At 37.9% G+C, this 23,212-nt stretch overlaps 1 protein-coding gene across 3 annotated transcripts in view; it reads left to right on the forward strand.

Moving 5' to 3' along the window:
- CNST (consortin, connexin sorting protein) overlaps positions 1 to 23,212 on the forward strand; it is a 76,301-nt gene that overhangs the window by 26,506 nt on the left and 26,583 nt on the right. For all 3 annotated transcript variants that reach the window (XM_012751305.2, XM_012751307.3, XM_012751306.3), the window contains exons 3-8: positions 12,516 to 12,718; positions 14,597 to 14,627; positions 16,518 to 16,604; positions 17,012 to 17,126; positions 20,741 to 20,762; positions 20,947 to 21,043. In XM_012751305.2, the coding sequence (XP_012606759.1) occupies positions 12,516 to 12,718; positions 14,597 to 14,627; positions 16,518 to 16,604; positions 17,012 to 17,126; positions 20,741 to 20,762; positions 20,947 to 21,043 (555 nt within the window). The remainder of the gene's footprint in view (positions 1 to 12,515; positions 12,719 to 14,596; positions 14,628 to 16,517; positions 16,605 to 17,011; positions 17,127 to 20,740; positions 20,763 to 20,946; positions 21,044 to 23,212) is intronic.

A 23,212-nucleotide genomic window follows, 5' to 3' on the forward strand; every position in this document is an offset into this window, starting at 1 on the left:
TATTTGCATTTCACATACCTGGCTTCAACTACAGTAGAGCCTTTATAGCTGGACTCTGAACTCAAATGCCTAGTGGAATAAGTTGGGTAACATCTATACTGGTAGTTCTGGCCAGGATTGAGAGAGCTGGGATTGATGAGGATATGGTGAATAGAAGTCTTACCCTACCTAAGTGCATTCCGATTTTAAAAAGGCAAATGCCTCACTACGCCTTTGTAAGCAGAATGATAGGGGCTGGAGTTGGTGTTTTGGGATTGTCACCCATTCTGTTCACTAGGTAGATAAAAGGATAGTTTAACTCCCTTATAGACTATACCCTACACTTTCATAATTCTGAAGTCCTGGTTTACCTTATCTCTGTTCCTAGTAGGTGTTCCAGCTCTTTGAAACTAAAATTTCTTCGGAAAGTGACATGCAGAAACAGGAACCTCTCTTTTTCCTTTTTAAGGGATTGATCAATGATAAAGGATCATATCTCCTCTGAAAGGTAGTCATTCCCTGTGTAAATAGAATAAAGGAGTTCCGGATTTATGTAGAGACAAATAATTTTAGAATCAGAAGAGACATTAAGGTCACTAGCCAAAACTCCCTGAGGAAAAAAAGGCCCAATTTAAGAAATGTATTGATTTTCTTTCTGGAGGATCCAGAGGAGAATCAGTTGCTTTGCCAATTCCAGCTTCTGGAGGCTGCCCACATCCCTCAGTTTATGTAACCATTCCTCCACCTTCAAAGCCAGCAATGGCATGTAGATAGAGTCTTTCTCACCTTGCATGACATTGACTGACTGACTCTTCTGCCTCCCTCTTCCACGTTTAAGGACCCTTGTGATTACACTGGGTTCACACAGATAATCCAGGATAATCTCCTTTTTTAAAGATCAACTGATTAACCACCTTACTTCCCCTTTGCAATGTGATATAACATATTTCTAAGTTCTGGGGATTGACACACGGACATCCTTGGGAGCCATTATTCTGTCTACTACAAAAAGATTTTAATTAAGATAGATGAGATGGTGACTTTACATGACAGAATAATTCTTCACTTTATAAAATTTTTATCACATTATTTTCTAGAGCCATATACGGTTACTTAGCCAATAGATCTTTACTGTGCATTGTTTGCCAGGTACTCTAAAACTTTTGGTGGGCTGGATGCAGTGGCTCATGCCTGTAATCCTAGCACTCTGGGAGGGCCAAGGTGGGAGGATCACTCAAGGTCAGAAGTTCAAAACCAGCTTAAGAAAGAGCGAGACCCTGTCTCTACTGAAAAAGTAGAAAGAAATTAATTGTCTAACTAAAAATAGATAGAAAAAATAGTCGGGCATGGTGGCACATGCCTGTAATCCCAGCTAGTCAGGAGGCTGAGGCAAGAGGATCACTTAAGCCCAGGAGTTTGAGGTTGCTGTGAGCTAGGCTGGCGCCACATCACTCAAGCTTGGGCAACAAAGTGAGACTCTGTCTCAAAAAAAAAAAAAAAAAAAAAAAAACTTCTGGTGAACCTGCCTTTCAGTTTTGTATGCTCAAATGAGGGAGCCAGGTAACTAAAAAGTGCAGTCTGGGAGGATGGGAGTTATAAGTAAGCACATGGCTGTGGAAATACACTGTCCTAGGAGAGTTACAGAAGGCGTCCAGGAGGAACTGATATCTAGGCTAAGTTAGAACAAATAAGTGCTAGTCAAGTGAAAGAGGTGGGAATAGAGAGGAGAGGAAGGACATTAGAGGTAGCGGGCACACCGTGGACTAAAGCCCAGAAAACAAGAAGAAAGCATCCTATGTTTTGGCAACTATCAATATTCAGTTTGGCTGCAGCAAAGTAAATGGTAAGAGTGAATTGAGGGGAAAAATAGAGAGTAGAACGTAGAGAGATTGGGCTTTGGGAGATTAATAAAGTCCAGATTATGAAATATTTTTTGTGTTATTATAACACAGTTTGGGCCTTACCAACATGTTTGAACAAGAGAACGATGTGATGTGAGTTGCAGTTTTTAGGAGATTGCTTAGTCTGCAGTGTGGAGAGTGGGTTGGAGCAGTGCAAGATTACTGGCATTGCAAGTAGTTAAGGGGCTTTTGCAATAATCTATGCAAGGGATGCTGGTGATCTGCAATGAGGGAGTAGCTGTGGGGCTGGAAAAAAGTAAATGGATTCAAAGTTACTAAGGAGGTGGAATTGACAAGACTGGATCATTCAAAATGGTGTTTAAAAAAGAGTCCAGGATAATCCTCAATTACCTTGTTTAGGAACCAGGATGCCTAATGCCTTTTACTGAACATAAGAATATAGGGGAGAGAAGGAGCAGGTCTGAGGAGACGAGGGCAGAAGACAGTGTTGTGGTTTTGGGTCAGGTGTCCTTAGACAGCTGACATGTTACTTATGACATATTAAACAGATCTAGAGTTCAGACTGTGGTCTTGACTAGAGATACAGATTAGGGAAATCTAGAAAGGACCTTTAAAATGGCCTACTCTAGGCTGGGCTTGGTGGCTCATGCCTGTAATCCCTGTACTTTGGGAGGCCAAAGAAGGAAGATCTCCTGAAGCCAGGACAAAATAGCAAGAACCTGTCTCGACAAAAATTTAAAAATTTACCAGGCATGATGTTGCATGCCTGTGGTCCCAGCTACTAGGGAGACTGAGACAGGAGGATCACTTGAGCCCAAGAATTTGAGGCTGCAGTGAACTATGATTGCACCACTGCATTCCAGCCTGGGTGACAGAGCAAGACCCTTTTTCTTGAAAGAAAAACCAAAAAACTCTAACCTCTTTGTTTTTTTATATAGTGGAAGTTAAGGTTTAATCTAGAGAATACATTGTCCATCTTTGCAGGTGAAAGGATAGGAATTAGGATGTGAATCTGGGGCTCATAATAAACTAAAACTTGTTTTCTGTGCATGAGACTTCTACTTCTGTTAAACAAAGAGGTTCTCTTCATAGAGTTAAAAATGGCAATGGTGATTCTCAAATTTTTATTGATCTTGTACTGTGGAAATATTCACCAGGCGTTAGGAATATAGTAGTGACAAAACAGGCCTTACCCTTATCCTCCTGGACCCATTGAGGGAAGGTAGATATCAAATAATAAAATTATTACAAGGGTGCATAGTGCTTAAAGGCAATTTTCAGAGCTATGCCTTCAGTCAGGAGGATGTACAGCTTGCTTATTGAACTGACACAAGTTCAGTGTATGTGGAATGGAGAGAGCAGTTTGGAGGATGGTATGAGGTAAGCTTTGAAGTATTACCTCCTGGGTATTCTGAATGCTAAGAAAAGAAAAGCTCAGTTAAGGGTTGATAGTTGGGGGTAACATATCACCTACTTTTAAGGATGACCCTAACCTCATGGCTAGAATGGTAGAAATGCGTTCCCTGCCATTCTCTACCTCTTTCCAACAGACTGTCCCATTTCCAGAAACAGTGGGAAAGGTGTCTGTTGCAATTGACAGCATAAACGTAGAAGGGAATAACAGAATATAGTAAAAAAACAGAAAATTCAAGAATTTTGCATAGTCTACATAATAGCTATCTGTTATATTATAACAAACTTTAGCAGCTCAAACCAGCAAATATTTATTATCTCATGGTTTCTGTGGGTGGGGAATCTGTGTGTGGCTTAGCTTGGCACCTCTGGCTCAAGTCTCTCATAAAGTTACAGTCAAGGTGTTGGCCAGGCCTATAATCTTCTTAAGTTTCCACTGGAGCTGGATAATCTGCTTCCACAATCACTCACGTGGTTCTTGGCAGGCCTCAGTCCCTTGCCACGTGCCTTACTCCACAGGGCTGCCTTATACCGTGACAGCTGACTTCCTCCAGGGCTAGCAATCCAAGCAAGAGCACCTAAGCTAGAAGCCATACTTTTTTAATAATCTAATTTTGAAACTGACATACTATTACTTCTATATATTTCATTCATTAGAAGTAGGTCACTAAGTCCAGCCCATACTTACTTGGAGGGGATTATATAAAGGTGTGAGTACTAAGCCTTGTTATGTTTTGTTTTTTGGAGCTGGGGATCTTATTCTGTCACCCCGGCTAGAGTGCAGTGGCATCATCATAGCTCACTGTAGCCTCAAACTCCTGGACTCAGGTGATCCTCCTGCCTCAGCCACCCAAATGGCTGGGACTACCAGGTGCACACCTCCATATCCAGCTAATTTTAAAATGTTTTGTAGAGACAAGGTCTCAATATGTTGTCCAGGCAGGTCTTAAACTCGCAATCCTCCCTCCAGCCTCTCAAAGAGATTATAGGCATAAGCCACCACAGTTGCCCTCAGTCATGTTCTTAAAATGCAATATCTATTAATATGAAGAGAGGTGAAAAAGAAGAGAATTGCAGTCAATCATGCCTTTCAAATTCTGTCCAAAACCCAGCATTCTCCATCAAGTGCCAGTAATATGATATGTGTTTTATAAGTAATTTGATGATACTTTATATGAAGAAAAATAAAGAAATCTACACCTTCAAATTCATATCAGTATTTATGCAGCTACATATATATTAACATAGATGAATGAAGACTTTTATTTTTCCATTAGAAATACACTAACTTGGCTGGGCGCGGTGGCTCACGCCTGTAATCCTAGCACTCTGGGAGTCTGAGGCGGGATGATTGCTCGAGATCAGGAGTTCAAAACCAGCCTGAGCAAGAGCGAGACCTGTCTCTACTATAAATAGAAATTAATTGGCCGACTAATATATATAGAAAAAATTAGCCAGGCATGGTGGCACATGCCTGTAGTCCCAGCTACTTGGGAGGCTGAGGCAGCAGGATCGCTTGAGCCCAGGAGTTTGAGGTTGCTGTGAGCTAGGCTGACACCATGGCACTCACTCTAGCCTGGGCAACAAAGCAAGACTGTCTCAAAAAATGAAAAAGAAAGAAAGAAAGAAATACTCTAACTTTACTAGTATCAAAATGCTAAATTTTACCATATTAACTAGTTCATTCTAAGCACAATGAATTCATGAGCTATCAAATATAAAATATTCCCTGGTTCTCTGGGATAAAGGCAAATAAAATTCTCAGATTTTATGTGACCTTAAAGTATTAATATATGATATTTTTATATACCTGAAAATACACATATTTTATGTGATTGCATCTAAGACTTTGGTGCTTAAGTTGTCTATGGACCTTGATAAGTTTAAGAATTAGCATAACTAATTGCATGCTTGGGCAAATCCCTTGCATACTTTTAGTTTTTAATAAAACATGTTAAAATATAAAATGTCAAAATCAAACTTCTAAGAGGAAAATTAGGGAATCCAAACAGTTTTGCTAATTGACATGTTCTACGTAATTTAGATTATAACTCCCAGCAATATTTATGTGTACTAAATGTTCCTTGAATATGAAAAGCCTGGAGCAACCTCTAGAAAGTGGAGAAATTTGAGGGAATGCCTGTAAGTGCTGTGATAAAAAGGTGTGTAACTGCCAAGGAACTTACTTGCTTTTACAGCCTAAAGGGCCATAGGATGAGGAAAGTTTGGCCTTAAACAGCCTAAGGGAGCTCTCACTGGTCGTCATTTGTTAAATTCCCTTTGAGTGTCATGAGGTTCATTTCTTGAAATACTTTTTCAGATTCTTCAGATTCACTCTGCATCTGTAAAATGTAAATATTAAGTTTAGGTTACTCAGATAAGTCTATCTGTCTGATATAATGAGCCTTTTGTTTCAAAGGATAAAATAAATAATAGTATTTGAGTTAAAGATAAGCTGGAGACAAAGGCACTTAAATACTAAAGGTAGGCTTCTAGATCCAGATAATGGTTCACTATCATTTATTAAAATTTCTTTTTCCTTTACTTTTTTCTTTTCTTCCCCCCAATTCCCCACCCCAAGAGAAAGGGTCTCACTTTATTGCCCAGACTGGAATGCAGTGGTGCAACCATAGCTCACTGTAACCTCAAACTTCTGGGCTCAAGCGATTCTCCTGGCTTAGCCTCCCAACTAGCTGAGACTAGAGGTGCATGCCACCATGCTTAGCTAATTTTTTAAATTTTTTGTAGAGCCTAGGGTTTTGCTATGTTTCCCAGGCTGGTCTCAAACTCCTGGCCTCAAGTTATCCTCTATCCTTGGCCTCCCAAAGTGCTGGGATTACAGGTGCTTGGCCTCCTTGTTTATTAAAATTTCTGATGAGTAGTTAGAGCTCTGCTTCTGTAAGAGGTCAGCAAAGCAAACAAGCTATAAAAAAGGGCCTGGTCCTTCCAGTCAAGAAAAGTACCCTTTGTGGCATCTACCTGATAGGAAAATAAGAACATTCTTTTGAAAGTTTGTATGTGACTATCCTTCAGAGTCTGCTGTGACAGCACATTTCTACTAAAGCATTTAAAACATAGTTAACTTAGATAATGAAAGGTTTGCTCTTTCAGCCTTACTCAAGTCCTGTCCCTCAAAATAGTCCAAATAAGTGTTAATAGTAATTTTTAAGATTGCCACCTAAAATAAAGTCCAGTGGCTGTTTTGTCTATCCATCCCTACCTTGACATTGAAACCACTTAACACTCCGTTAAGGAAACAGTGCTCCTGCTTTGAATGCCTGCTAAGTTCTGGGTGTACTTTGTATGTTACCTTATTTAATCCTTTGCTGTTAATTTATGAGAAGACAGGTTAAGTGAGTTAGGCCACTCACTTTAGGGTACAGGGCAGCCTGACTGGAGCCTAAGCTGTTAGCCACAGCCTTGCATTCCTCCCTCTGAAGGCAGAGGCTGCAGCCTGAGGGAAGAGAATGTGGCACAGGGAGCAAGTAGTGATGTCGCTGTAATTACTTAATATATCCCTTTGACCCCAGGTCAGGTCATAAGGAAGTTGCTTATTTTCAAATATATCTCTCACAGTACCAGTGTCAGGTGTTAAGAAAAAGAAAGGGGTAGTTTCTTTTTGCCACTTCAATATGTTTACCCAAAGATTGAAGATATTTAAACAGTAAGGATTCTCCTGTTTTCCTAGCATTGACCAGAACCTTAGAGTGAGAAAATATAGGATTAAAAAAAAGGATCACAGCACAGAGAATCTAGCATAGGAATTACATAAATCATGTATTAAAATTTATTTCTTGTGTGCCTTCCAAAATTATGGCCAAGATATGCAACAGTATTAATGGATCGGATGTTTTAAGGAATTCAGTAATGCAGTGACTCAAAGAATTGTAATTTTAAATCACAGAACTGAATGCATTTTTTTCTTTTACTACTTTTATTGCAATACAACATATAATGTAAATTTGCCATTTTAACCACTTCACTGTACATTCAGTGGTATTAATTACATCCATAATATTTTATAACCATCATCACTATCTATTTCTAAAACTTTGGTCACCCCAAACACAATTTCTGTATCCATTAAACAATAATAGTATGTACTTATTTTTGTTCTCATTTTGTTCATACATTGTTTTCCTGATTTTCTTTAGTTCTTCGTTTATAGTGTCCTTTAGTTCTTTGAGCATATTTAGGAAAGGTGATTTAAATTCTTTGTCTATTAAGTTCAATGTCTAGGCTTCCTCAGGGATGTTTTCTGTCATTTTGTTTCCTTCTTCTGAGTGGGCTACACTACACTGTTTTTTGTTTTTTGTTTTATTTATTTATTTTTATTTCGGCATATTATGGGGGTACATATTTTAAGGTTTCAATAAATGCCTTTTCCTCCCTCCCCCCATAAGTCTGAGTCTCCAGCATGACCATCCCCCAGATGGTGCACATCTCACTCATTATGTATGTATCTACCCTCCCCCCTCCCACCTGCCCAATACCCTATCACTGTAGTACCTATGTGTCCACTTAGGTGCTGCTCAGTTAATACCAGTTTGCTGGTGAGTATATGTGGTGGTTGTTTTTCCATTCTTGGGATACTTCACTTAACTACATTGTTTTTGTATGCTTTGTTTTTTGTTAATTTTTTTTGAAAACTAGACATTTTAATATTATAATGTGGTAATTATGGGAATCAGCTTCTCCCACTTATTCAGGGTTGGCTATTCTTTTTTTTTTTTTTTTTTTTTTTTTTTTTTTTTTTTTGAGACAGAGTCTCGCTTTGTTGCCCAGGCTAGAGTGAGTGCCGTGGCGACAGCCTAGCTCACAGCAACCTCAAACTCCTGGGCTCGAGTGATCCTTCTGCCTTAGCCTCCCGGGTAGCTGGGACTACAGGCATGCGCCACCATGCCCGGCTAATTTTTTATATATATATCAGTTGGCCAATTAATTTCTTTCTATTTATAGTAGAGACGGGGTCTCGCTCTTGCTCAGGCTGGTTTTGAACTCCTGACCTTGAGCAATCCGCCCGCCTCGGCCTCCCAAGAGCTAGGATTACAGGCGTGAGCCACAGCGCCCGGCCTAGGGTTGGCTATTCTTGATTGCTGAAGTCTTAGCTGGTATTTCTTTTCTAGTGTTTACAGATTAGCTCTGTGCTCAGGTATTCCTTGAACACTTAGGCCATTTATAATTTTGCTTCTGCCTCAACTTCCTCCTTGCACTGAGCTTACAGGTATTTTCTAAGCATATGTCCGATCCTGAACATGGGTGTGGTTTTCTAAATTCCACAGTATACATAGGCACTTTTGAATGCCCTGATTTCCCAAGGAAAATCACTTCCTGATTTTTTCTCCCTGGCTTTAAACAGTCTATTTTATGTCGCAACCATAACTTTTTGCACAAGTTGGCTACTGGTTTTCAATCATATGACGGTATTTTCCAGTAATGCCTGTTGTGTTTCCACTCTGAATGGGTTCCGAGTTTGATGTTAGAGGCAAGTGCCTTGTATCCGTCCTTCCGGTAGCTCCAGACAGGTCCGAACAAACACAGTGATTTGCAAGTAGGGTCTTTTCTGCTCCCTTCAGAACCAAAGACCCGGTTCCCATGCGGAAACGTAGGCTGCTGTCTTCAAGACTGCTGTTGAGCTGGGGAAGGGATGAGGCAGAGGCATGTAAAAACGCCACAGAGCTTTGCTCCCATTTCTACGTTGTCTTTCTCTTGTTTCAGTGGTCGTTCACTCTGTTACCTTTGTTTTCCAGAGTTCTGACAAAGTTGGTTCTGACAGTTCTGGTTATCTTTTTGGTATCTCTGAGGAGGCCTGGGAGTTTGGAGCTGCCTGTCCTGCCATTTTGCTTATGGCACTCAAGGCCTTTTAATTTTAGGGCTTCTAATAGCAAGAACTGTGCCTGGAGACACAGAATTAAGTAAGCGACTATGAAAAAGTACTGCTATTTATTATTTTTGTATGATACCATCTTTTAGCTAAAGATGCCATTGATTTAGAAACTTCATCCAATTAATCTTTGGAAAGTAATATCTGTTTCAGTGATGGGGAAAAAACAGCACAAATATTGAAGTCTCAAGACAGTGGTTGAAATAGAGTTAAAATCATAGAGCTCTAGGAAAACTGGCAGTTCTTCAAAATGTTAAACATAGAATTAGCATATACTCCAGCCATTCTGCCTCTAAGTCTGTGCCCCAAAGAATTGAAAGCAAGGATTCAAACAGTACTTGTACACCAAGGTTAATAGCAACATTTTTCACAATAGATAAAAGGTAGAAACAACGCAAATATCCAACAAGGGATTACTAGATAAATAAAATGTGATGTGATGTGTGTGTGTGTGTCCGTGTGTATGTGTATATATATGTGTGTGTGTATGTTACTCAGCTTTAAAAAGGAATGATAATCTGATAATGCTACATATGGATGTGTGTGTGCTATAACGGGGATAAACCTTGATGCCATGCTAAGTGAAATAAGCCAGACACAAAAGGACAAAGATTTTATGATTCCATTTAGCAATGAGGTAATTAGAATAGGCATATTCTGTCTCTTTCATAGAGATGGAAAGTAGAATAGAGGTTTCTAGGGGACAGGAAGGGGATGAGGAGTTTGTGTTTAATGGGTACTGAGTTTCTGTTTGGGATGATGAAAAAGTTCTGGAAGTGGGTAGTGGTGATGATTACACAACTTTGTGAATGTATATAATGCAGTTGAACTGTATGCTTTAAAATGGTTAAAATATTAAATTTTTTGTTATGTGTAAAAGAAAATCACGAAAAATTCGTAACACTCCCCTCAGTGTTAGGAACATACAAAGTTTGGTCTGATTGCAATTTGCTGAGTTTTAAAAACATAAATTCTTGGCCAACCATGGTGGCTCATACCTGTAATCCCAGCACTTTGGATGGCCAAGGTGGGAGGATCATTTCAGATCAGTCTGGGCACCATAGCAAGACCCCATCTCTAAAAAAAAAAAAAATTAGCCAGGTGTGACAGTGGTGAGTTTGTAATCCCAACTACTCAGAAGCCTGAGGCAGAAGGATTGCTTGCCTAGGAGTTTGAGGCTGCAGTGAGCTATGATTGTGCCACTGTACTCCAGCCTAGGTAACAGAGTGAGATCCTATTTCTAAAATGAATAAACAAAAACATAAGTTATTGAGCTTTAATTGAATATTTACTATATGCCAGCCACTGTGGTCCATGCTTTATATGAATTATCTCATTTAATCCTCACCACAGCCTTATTAAGGATATCACAATTAACCCCAATTTATAGATAAGGAATCTGAAGCACAGAGAGAATAACTAACTTGCCCAATATCATATTGCTAGTAAGTGACACTCTCAGGATTTGAAGTATGTTTAAAGGAATTCTAACTTACCACAATTTGCTGCAGAACAATTACTGCCCATGCCTTTCCTCTGAGTGTGTTGGTAGCTATGTTTCTGCAGAACAGTTACTGCTTGCCAGCCTCAGCAAACTCTTTGTAGTTCTTCATGGAAAGTTCCTGGTCCCACATTGGCACTCTTTTGGTTCTGCCACCATTGTGGTTAGAAAATTAGAAAGCAGAAGAATCACGTATGTTTTCTATAAATATTGTGCCTAGTGACATAAAAGTTACAGAAGAGCCACTCACACCTGTAATCCCAGTGGTTTGGCAGGATCACTTGAGCCTAGGAATTCAAGACCAGCCTGGGCAACATGGCAAGACCTCGGCTCTATAAAAAAAGTTTTTTTAAAGTAGCCAGACTTGGTGGCGCGTGCCTGTGGTCCCAGCTACTCGGGAGGCTGAGGCAGAAGGATTGTTTGAGCCCAGGAGTTTGAGGTTGCTGTGAGTTATGATCATACCACTGCATTCCACCCTGGGCAACAGAGCAAGAACCTGTCTCTAAGAAAAAAATAATAGAATTCTCTAAAATATAAGTAATTACTCTAGGTGATTTTTTTAAAGAAGTGTAACACTTGAAATTTTAGTGCTGAGGGTATTACCCTGGATATAATTGGGATACCGTGGTACATAAATTAACCTCCTTGCTGTAGGAGTTATGATCTAACAAAGATGAGACTTTACACCAATTACTATGATGCAACCTAGCATAGATAAGGCCATATGCAGGATTCAGAGGAAAATAAGTTGACTTCGGGATCATGGTATAGGAAAGGATATGGATTTTGTTTGAGTAGAAGACAAATAGGCATAGATGGAAGGAAAATATTCCAGCTATTAGAATCCGCAATTGCTCAGAAAGGGATGGAATCCACAGTTCCTCAGAAAGGGAGATGAAGAATAGGCCAGTCTAGCCAGAGCACTGAGTTTATTTAGAAGGCAGGGTTCTGGGCACATTCTAGAGCAGCAGTCCCCAACCTTTTTGGCACCAGGGACTGGTTTCATGGAAGACAATTTTTCTGCTGACACAGAGTGGGGTGGGGGTGGGGGCTCTGCAGCCCGATCCCTAACCTGTCTGTGGCCAGGCGTTGGGGACCACAGCTCTAGAGAGAGGGTGGCCTCAGTCATGGTGCATACATATTATATTACTGAGCAACATCCTTTCTGAAGTAGACTAGTTGAAGGTATGTACACAAGCACATAATCCATTCACTTTGAACATCAAAATTAGAACTGATACTGAGATTTCGGTGAAGAGCAAAGTCATAATTTATAAAAATTAAATTTTAAAATTTTGGTGCATTTTAGGAACTATGGATGAGCATGTATGAATGATTTTTGAGAAGTTTGTGTTACTTCTTTTTATTAGGAAAAATTTTCACTGGTCATTAGCTCTCACATCTGAATTCCTGCCACTCTCCTGGGATCCAGAAGTAGTTCTAATGTCATCAGACCAGAGTTTAAAGAGAAAGGCTCAACTTCTTTAGCTGTTTCACATGATAAACACATGTACCTTCCTGTTTAGTACTGTTTTATTTTGGGCAAGCCAGAACTTCAAATTATCGGTAATCCAGTTTTCCTCTGGTAGAATCCAGTTTGTGGCCAGCTTTTAACCACCGTACTTTTCTTCAGATCTCTTTTTCTTAATACTCTTAATTATAATTCTGCCCAAAGTGGTTTATTTGTATGCTAAGTACTCAGATGTCAGCACAGTGTTAATGTAGACAATAACTTGTGGTTTCTGGGTTTTTTCCTTTTTGTATGGTTAGTTTTACTAAATATTTGAAAGCTTTATGGTTAGCAGGCGTGATGGTTTTAAGGCACTATACCTTGGTACGAATCTATCCTAATGGCCATTTTCTTTACTTTTTAAAGGACTTTCTTCAGGAGATAGTACACCTTTAATGCAAGAAAAAATACTAAGTGCAGCCACACGTGGTGGTGGTGATGAAGATGCTGAAGTCAATGCTAATGATCAACCAGATGCTCCAAAGCTAGTTCTACAATCTTTGTTTTCACTTATACGAGGTGAAGTTGAGCAGTTGGATTCAAGAGCACTTCCCCTTTGCCTTCATCAGGTATATAGTACACCCTTTACATTCAACCTCACTAAAATTGTGGTACCAGTGTTTGGAATAACCTAAAATCCATTTCTCTGCAATTGATTCTATCCCCTCACCCCACGCCCCTCCCCCCATCATTGGTAAACCTAGCAGACAGTGACCCTGGATTAATGGCTGGTGTGAAATTTAGGAAATTTGGCAATGTAAAACTCATGTAATATATAGTAGGGAAATGGTACATTTTCTCTCTGTAAGACTGACTTTATCTTAGTCCTTGGAATCTGGTGCTTTCGAGAACTGCAGTGGGGAGTTCGCACTCATAGTGTCCACTTATGACTCTTTAAGGCTGAGAAAACGAAGTGTTAAAGAGTTAGGCCACAGGTGCTTTAATTAAATAAAACAAAGGGTGTAGTTGTGTTGTGAGTGTATTTTCCTTATTTTTTGTTTGATAGTTTATTTTCCTTTATTAGGTAGGTTGTTAAGCCACCTTTCATTGATCTACTTACTCATAAATGTTATGTCTAAATAAAGATCTTTAAAAATCCCAATGTTTTTAGAATTAAAGAATTTTTAAATTTAAAGATGCCTTAGGATGAATCTGGTAGGTGACAAGCCTTGACCAGTTCCTGAGTCACTGAAGTTTTTATCTAGTATTCTTTATAATGTGCAGCACTTTGTACATATTCCAAATATCATAACTCAACTGTTTGCATTTGGCCCAGACTTTTCTTAAATATCAAAACAGACCAAAACTCAATGTCCTATGAGGTCTCCAGCTGGTAGTTTTTGAAATAGGAACGAAATAAATGGGGTGTTAAGGTCTTACATGATACGACATATTTCTGCGTTTTAACTTAGAATAAACAGAATCATTTTTTCACTCATGTTATATTCTTACAAGCCTCTGTAGCATTTTTCTCATTCTTTGGAGTTATTTCTAACTCTAATGAATCTTGGGAAGTTAGATTTGACTTGAAATAGTATAGAAAGGCTGGGCATGGTGGCTCATGCCTGTAATCCTAGCACTTTGTGAAGGGCTGAGGTGGGAGGATAACTTGATGCCACACATTTTTTTTTTTTTTTTTTTTCGAGACAGAGTCTCACTTTGTTGTCCAGGCTAGAGTGAGTGCCGTGGCGTCAGCCTAGCTCACAGCAACCTCAAACTCCTGGGCTCAAGCGATCCTTCTGCCTCAGCCTCCCGAGTAGCTGGGACTACAGGCATGCGCCACCATGCCCGGCTAATTTTTTTTTTATATATATATATCAGTTGGCCAATTAATTTCTTTCTATTTATAGTAGAGACGGGGTCTCGCTCTTGCTCAGGCTGGTTTTGAACTCCTGACCTTGAGCAATCCGCCCGCCTCGGCCTCCCAAGAGCTAGGATTACAGGCGTGAGCCACAGCGCCCGGCCGATGCCACACATTTAAAACTAGCCTTGGCAAGATAGTGAGACCCTGTCTCTACAAAAAAAAAAAAAAAAAAAAAATTAGCTAGGCATAGTGTCATAGTCCCAGCTGCTCAGGAGGCTGAGGTAGGAGGATCACTTGAGCCCAGGAGTTGGAAGCTGCAGTGACCTGTGATCGCACAACTGCTCTACAGCCTGGGTGACTGAGTGAGACCCTGTCTCAAAAAAAAAAAAAAAAAAAATAGGAAGAATGAGGTTATTATGTAAAGAATGTCTGTTTGCTTTGCTTGAGATGAGTGACTTCAGAATTGATTGTGTCCTGTGTCTGTCGACAGTCACATTTCTTCTGAACTGGCGAATGTAGTTAAATAAGAGTTCTCTTAGTTTGATATCAAAGACATTTGGAGTTTCAAGGTCTTAATTTGTTCCAAATCTGTCTTTTCATCCAAATGTTAATTTAATTTTCTGTTTTGTTTTTTTTTTAACAGATAGCAGAGTCCTATTTCCAGGAAGAGGACTGTATCTTTTTCTTAATTATAGAAAGAAATTCATAGAACTATTAGAAAATGATTTATTTTTTAAAATTGAAGTATACTTTACATACGATGAAATGAACAAGACATATGATTTCAGTGGGTTTTGACAGTTGTAGATACCCACCTCAGAAAGCAAAGTGTAGAAAATTTCTGTCATTCCAGAAAATTTTCTAGAACCACTCAAATTTGACCTTTCATAAATAAGCCTTTATTTTACCAACATTAAATATTTATTTTCAAGAGTAGGGGAAAGGCACGTGTTGCTGACAAATAAAATTTAAAAATCGATTGGGGTTTCTTTCCTTTGAATGGAACAAATGTGCAAGCCAAGTAACATTCATATAGTAGATCATCTCAGGTATATTATATACAGTGAATCTTGTGACTGTCTTATTACAGCTATATAGCTACAAAGGAAAGATTAATTCTCCACTAATAATAAGCAGAATAAATGTTGTCAACTGAGGCCACATATTAACTTTTGTATGGGAAAGATTTCCTCCCTCATTTTTTTCAATTTTTCTTTTTTAAAACTGCTTTTCGTTTTGGAGGATGGCCCAATATATACTCTCTAGAAAGAATGTATCTTTTCCCCCATTGGTATCGTTTGCTTTTCCTCCTAACTTTGTTGACTTTCACCACATTTCTGACCAGACTGAGGGATAAACAGTTACCACCATGAACCCTATCAAGGAAATTGGTATAATTTCAGACAATGACAGTTTATTACTAAGTATGTTGGAAATCTAATTCTGTTAGAAATGGAGATGGAACTCTCTTTTTTTTAACAAATAATGAGTATATGATATAGTTCAGAGTAGACCAGCAGCATCAGCATTCATGGGAAACGCAAATTAGAAATGCAAATTCTTGTCAGAATCACAGATTCTGGGGACCAGACCCATGAATCTATATTGCAGCAAGTTTTGCAGCAAGTTTTAATTTTTCTGTTCAGTGAAGTTTAAGGAACACTAGTATACTTTAAATCATGGGCAGAGGAAAAAAAGAAATTATTCTTGCTTCTCCCTGGCCTTAAGTATTTATGATCTCTGGGATATCTTTAAGACTACAAATGAGAGGAAGAACTGAACCTCCGAGTGATCATGGGAAGGACAAAAAACTGTGAAGGACAAAACAACAGTGAGTTTTTCTTTTCCTTTTTTCTGGGTCAACATTTAGAGCATTGCCCAGAGGAAGGTAGACAGTTGGACGGTGTATCTCGACCTCATAAGATGCAAATATGTGTGGTACAGATGAGGAGGCAGAAGTTCACAAGATCTACCAAAAAATGGAATCACATGATAATTATGAAAATCGCTGCGGGAAGTTAATTAAATTTTTACAAAAAGTCCATGTAATTTTTTCTTCTATCATCGTTTAGGCATGTGATCATTTGTACTTGTGGAAGAAAAGCATTCTGTGGGAAATAATACAGGATCAAGGTGATTTGAAACAGGAACAAACACTTGACAAGAGAGTTACATAGTTGCTTGACAGAAAGGAAGGAAACAAACTAAAAAGAATCCGGTAGATTCCAGGATTCCATGTGGATCTTATTTCCTTAAATTACTTTTAATTGACTCTGCTAGAAATATATTAGCAAGCAGACATTCCTTGAGTATTAAAACCTTTTAGTTTCTATTGTTTGCTGATAGTGTGGAACCAGAATAGCTACTTCATAATATGCTACATGAAAATGTACCTACTTCAAAACCAAGAAACATTACTTTAGATGTTTCAGTTTTAAAATGTTTAGAGTCTTCTCAATTTTGGATAAGCTGCAAGTTTCTCGATTTCTATAGGACATTCCTCTTCAAATGTGGGGATTACTTAAATAGACTGGATTTCCATTTTCCTCAAATGTTCTATTCAGATGAGAAAGCAATGAAATTCATTCAGCTTGAACGATTGTATCATGAGCAATTGCTCGCAAATCTTTCTGCCATTCAAGAACAGTGGGGTGAGTACAGACTAACACAGAATGTGCAATTATCAGTAATCTAACAAGTTGCTATCTAGAAAATTAACATATCTGACTTGGTTTTGTAAATCAGAAAATATATGTCTCCATAGTCAAGTTAATGTTGCAAAGAAAGTAGCATGTGAAAAAATGTTTTTCTTTGTATTTTGCTCTTTGTATCAATGCCAAGAAAAGAACACTTGTAACTATTTGCATTTCTTCTGATCACGTTTCAAGCCCTACTGGCTAATTTAGTCTCTGGGATGGTATTTACTTATATACTTTGTTAACTTTGGGGTGGTTTGAGAAAACAATTTTGCAAAACTGATAATCTTTATCAGTTAACTCTTTTTCCCTCCTAAATATGTTTTGTAAGAGCCAGTGACTAACAAATATTTTAAATTTAGAAACAAAATGGAAAACTGTACAACCACATCCGGTTATGTCTCTAAGGAATTCAGAAAAAGGATTTAATGGTGAAGATTTTGAACGGCTTACTAAAATTTGTACAACACATCAAGAGTAAGTATGTCAGAATTGGGTTAGGATGGGTTGGAATAGCATTGCATATTTGATATACAAGATCTATTTCTTTGTTTAGTTAATATTTCAACTTGAGAAATTAAAATGGGTGTAGTAAAATTATTAGGATCTTTCTCAGCTTTTATGTATTTCTTATACAGAACTCAATAAAAGGTCAACTTTACATAGGTTCAAAGGATCCTTCTAATTAGAAATTCAAAACTATAACTTCTAATTTTTATCTTTTCTTGGTAAGAGATAAAGCAATTCAGATGGGCATAATTGTGTATTAGGATTTTTTATTCTAGTTGTTTGTTAATATTTGTATGTTGTAGTAAAAAACAAAATAAAAACAAAAACACTTTCAAGAGTAGCCTAATGCAGTAAAGTAAATATAGTACAGTATTGAACCAAAGTACTGCATAGGGAAAACTACATTTACCAGATAATTTTAAATTGCTTAATTTGTATCAAGGAGTTGAATTTTTTTTTAAGATGTATCTCCCTGTGTCACCCAGGTTAGAGTATAGAGAATCGAGCATAGCCCCCTGCAGCCTTGACTCTTGGGCTTAAGGGGATCCTCCTGGCTCAGTCTCCTGAGTCACTGAGATTACAGGCATGAGCTGCTACACCCACCAAGAAGTTGGATTTTTTTAGCCTAAATTATAGTAATAATAAAGAACTTACTTTTTAAAATATTCATTATTTGAAGACCCAGAATTCAAAGATGAGGGGACATAATAGTGTTTAAACTAATGCAGATTTCTGGAATTTAGAACACAAATCTTCAATACAAAGGTTAAAAGACTTTCCATTCCCTTGATAGCTTTCTCCTTTTCTCTCAGAATCATAAAGAGAAAACTAAAGCTCTATTTGTTAATAATGAAACAGTGCCCAGTAATTGTTGTGTAGCTCATGCAGCAGATAGAGAACTTGTTTTTGAATCTCATTGGTTTGCAGACCAGCCTTTGAAGTGTGACTCTAGATTCAGAGATAAATGCTTATTCAAATCTCATGATGACCATTTTCTTGTGTTAATTTGAACCTTTAAAATAGTATTTTCAGAGATTCTGAATTATAACCTAATTACTTAACTAACAAGTTAAATGGGTTAACTTTCAACTTAAGAGCATTTTAAAATAATCTTTTAAAGTAAATTTTTTAAAGTAAAGAAGATCATTTTTTTTTAAATACTCAAAATAAGACACCTCCCCTGCGTATCCTAAGGAACTAATAACTTCTTAATGTGTTATAAATGTTTTAATTATTTAAGAAACAAATACTCATTGAACATAATATGAGCTTGATATCTTTACACTTTAGAATTTGGATAATTCCAGCCAGCCTCAGTGGCTCACACTTGTAATCCCAACACTTTGGGAGGCCCAGGTAGGAGGATCATTTGAGGTTAGGAGTTCATGACCAGCTTGGGCAGCATAGCAAGACCTTGTCTCTACAAAAAATGAAAAATAAAAAAAATTAGCTGGGTGTCATAGTGTGTACCATAGCTAATTAGCTGAGGGCTGAGGCAGGAGGATCACTTGAGCCCAGGTTTTCAAGGTTGCAGTGAGCTATGATTGGGCCACTGAATTCTAGCATGGGCAACAGAGTGAGACCCTGTCTCAAAAATAAATTAGAGCCAGGCACGGTGGCTCACGCCTGTAATCCTAGCACTCTGGGAGGCCGAGGCAGGCGGATTGCTCAAGGTCAGGAGTTCGAAACCAGCCTGAGCGAGACCCCATCTCTACCATAAAAATAGAAAGAAATTAATTGGCCAACTAATATATATATATATATATATATATATATATATATATATATATATCAGCTGGGCATGGTGGCTCGTGCCTGTAGTCCCAGCTACTCAGGAGGCTGAGGCAGGAGGATCGCTTGAGCTACTCAGGAGGCTGAGGCAGGAGGATCGCTTGAGCCCAGGAGTTTGAGGTTGCTGTGAGCTAGGCTGACGCCACGGCACTCACTCTAGCCTAGGCAAGAAAGCGAGACTCTGTCTCAAAAAATAAATAAATAAAATAAATAAATAAATAAATTAGATATTTCCCCCCAAATATTACTCTTAAATTTTTTTAATATTTAAAGATATTTTTAGTTATACATAAACTATATGAGCTTGATGAATTTTTACATACACATATATGTCTATGTGAATACTACTCTGAGCAAGGTATAAGATACAGAACATTCCAGCCCCTTGAAAACCTCCCTCATGCACATACCAAGTCCAAACCCACCGCCCATGGTACCCACTATCTGAACTCTATAATAACATATTTGCCCATCATACAGAATATAGATATTTGTATCTAGCTTCATGTGCCCATGTTGTTGCATGTAACAGGAGTTTGTTTTTATTGGTGTGCAGATTCATTGTATCAGTAGGCAGCGATTTATTCATTCTATTAATATTGTTTTTTTGTTTGTTTGTTTTGTTTTTTTGAGACAAGAGTCTCACTTTGTTGCCCAGGCTAGAGTGAATGCCATGGCGTCAGCCTAGCTCACAGCAACCTCAAACTCCTGGGCTCAAGTGATCCTGCTGCCTCAGCCTCCTGAGTAGCTAGGACTACAGGCTTGCACCACCATGCCTGGCTAATTTTTTCTATATATATTAGTTGGCCAATTAATTTCTATTTATAGTAGAGACGGGGTCTCGCTCTTGCTCGGGCTGGTTTCAAACTACTGACCTTGAGCGATCCTCCCGCCTCGGCCTCCCAGAGAGCTAGGATTACAGGCGTGAGCCACCATGCCCAGCCTCTTTTTGTAATAATTATGAATAAAGTGGCTATGCACATTTCTATACATGCCTTTAATGTATATCTATGTTGTTATCTTGGGTATTCCCTAAAATTTAATATTTAAAAGCTACTTTTTGCTTAGAGTGGTGGCTCACGCCAATAATCCTAGCACTTTGGGAGGCCGAGGCAGGAGGATCACTTGAGCTCAGGAGTTTGAGACCAGCCTGAGCAAGAGCGAGACCCTGTCTCTAATAAAAATGGAAAAAATTAGCCAGGTATGGTGGCTCGCCCCTGTAGTCCCAGCTACTCTGGAGGCTGAGGCAAGAGGATCACTTGAGCCCAGGAGTTTGAAGTTGCAGTGAGCTATGATCATACCATTGCACTCTAGCTAGGACAACAGAGTAAGACCCTGTCTCAAAAAATAAAAATTAAAAATAAAATAAAATCTACCTTTTTGTTATGTTTCCATGGATAATTCCAAAAAGATTATCTTCTGCCATAATCTATTTCAAACTATAATGATATAAACTAAAACTTTAAAAATCTATGTATGTCAAATAGTCTTTAAATTCATTATTAGCAAAAAGTTATTCTTTTTTTTTTTCTTCTGGATATCAGCATTTGTAGCTTCTTTGGGAGTTTTCAATAGTAACTTGCTGTCTAAGGAGATTAAACACATGATGTAGCTCCACTTTGAACTATGTAAGGCAGTGGTAATGTTTCAGCCATGGAAATGTTCTGTGCTAATATTAGAATCCAGAGAAGCTGTATTTTTTTTATAGCCATTTCAGTGACATTTGTTTGGAAGTATATTGCTGCTGTAATTTTTTTTTTTAATTCTTTTTTCTCTCTTTTTTTCTACAGTCCTCATTTATACAAGCATAAGGTAAGAGACTGTTTCTTTTGAAAATATTTATAGGAAAAATGTTAGAGTAATGTCTGTTATATGGACTGTTTTAGAAAATAAATCTTTCTCAAGTTATTTTCAGCTTTCTAGTTTAATGTAACTGTTTCCAAAAAAACGTTGTGTTGTTTTTTTGTTTGTTTTTCTTTTTTATTAAACTTTTTAGATAGCAGCTGTAGAAAAGTCCCTGGGAAGGAAATGCTTTATGCAGTTAATAGTGTCTGAAGATTCAAAGGAAAGAGGAGCTACAGCCAAAGAGTCAGGTATGTTTTTAAATTAAGTTAGATAGAAATTCAAAAGATACTTGCCTCCTACAATATTTTAGAAGTATTACATCTGAATTGCCATGAAGGAATTTTTTTGCATTTACATTTTTGTATGTATACCTCTCCTAGAAAAATAACAAAGCAAGATTTTTTATGTTGTGTAACTCCAATTTTTAGACATCTAGCAATAGATACTATAAAGTTATTGTCATGTTTTCAGTAGATAGCTATATGTCTCTAACAGAATAAGAAAAAATTGTACAATAGTACTCTGAAATAGAATTTGTTTTGGTATATTCAAACATTATTTTCTGCTTAAAAGCCAACATTTATTTTATGGACTTTACTAGAAATTTGTTCTATAAATCTAGATATTTACAGCTCTAAATCTTGATAATTTCTCTATGGCAATTTATCTCTTTACTTTTCTGTTCACTAACCTATGATGTACTTTAATTTGTGTATATACATTTTTAGAGCTTTTATGATGTATTTTATACCACCTGTGCCTATGTCAAAAGATTTTTAGAAACTTCTTTTCTAAATGTTTAGAAAAATGCCTAAACGTTTAGAAAAATGCCTGTTGCTCATTATAAAAACTTTAAAAAATAAAGATAGATAAATATGTTTTAGGGTGTGTTTTTTTTCCTGATGTCTGATTTTATTACTAATTTGTATTCCTGGGCTTCATGTTCATGGGCTTGAGAGCTCTGATATTGAAGAGGAAGTTTTAGCTGTTTTAGGTGAGTTGCCCTGAGGACACAAGATGTTGATGGCACTGTCAGTTTAATTAGCCTTTAACTCTTTACAAAGTACTTTATCATTTTTTCAAATGTTAATTTACCTTCTTTTCTCTTATGAGGTTTAGTTAGGAATATCACCTTAGGTCAATCCTACTATACTCTGTTCTTCCTGTCTCTTCTTCTTTTTTTTTTTTTTTTTGAGACAGAGTCTCACTTTGTTGCCCAGGCTAGAGTGAGTGCCATGGCATCAGCCTAGCTCACAGCAACCTCAGACTCCTGGGCTCAAGCAATCCTACTGCCTCAGCCTCCCGAGTAGCTGGGACTACAGGCAGGTGCCACCATGCCGGGCTAATTTTTTCTATATATATTAGTTGGCCAATTAATTTCTTTCTATTTATAGTAGAGACAGGGGTCTCACTCTTGCTCAGGCTGGTTTTGAACTCTTGGCCTCTAGCAATCTGCCCGCCTTGGCCTCCCAGAGAGCCAGGATTACAGACCTGAGCCACCGCGCCCAGACATTACTGTTTCTTCTTTTTCAGTCATTTTTGTATCAGAAATCAGAGTAAAATGAGCTTCATAAGAATCTTAAAGCGGGGGAATCACAAAATAACCACCTAGTTTGGGTGTGGATGTTGTCCACATCAGGAAGAGAACTGTTACAGGCTATTTGTTTGAATTTGAGGTTTAGCACTGGTTGCTGCCCAGTAATAGCTTGGTGCACTACCTTTAACTTGGCTTCTGCTGTGATACATGTGGTATACATAGGGAAACTGAGGCACCAAGTTTAAGTCACTTGCTTGGTGCTTTGATTCACAACTAGAACCTGGGTCTTCTGGTTTCTAGTTGAATGCTAAGTAAATTGTATGAGTTGTCAAAGGCTTCAATAATCCAGACATCCTACTAATAACCATTTTATGAGGGAGTGTGAACTAAATTCTAGAGAAAGAAATCTTGCCCAAGTCTGATAAAAACAATAAGTTTCAAACAGAAATGTCAGCAATATGGGTGACTCTCTGAATGTAGTTTGGAACTCCTGCCCTTTTGCATCTTAAATTACGTGGGTTTTTTTTTTCATATTTTTCTGTATTTTTCCTAAATAATGGAATGAAGCAACCATTTTCAGGCCATTTTGTAAATAATACATTGTACCTATGGATAATCTTTATTACTTACCACATAAGTGGTATCTCAGTTCATTAGATACATTACTTTAAGTGATTGTATTTGTCTAGTAACTGCTACCTTACTTCCCACTTGTGTAATGGCACATCAGGCTGATTCTGTAACTTTTCAGTCACTTATAGCTATTAAATAGTCTTTAGGACTAAGTCTTTAGGACTTAGTCACATTGAATTCCAAATTTCATTTTAACACTTAAATCTCACTCTATTCAAAGCTCTTCTCTACCTTCTCCGCGCCTGCT

Source organism: Microcebus murinus, chromosome 19 (assembly GCF_040939455.1).
Source record: "Microcebus murinus isolate Inina chromosome 19, M.murinus_Inina_mat1.0, whole genome shotgun sequence".
NCBI classification, from domain to species: Eukaryota; Metazoa; Chordata; class Mammalia; order Primates; family Cheirogaleidae; genus Microcebus; species Microcebus murinus.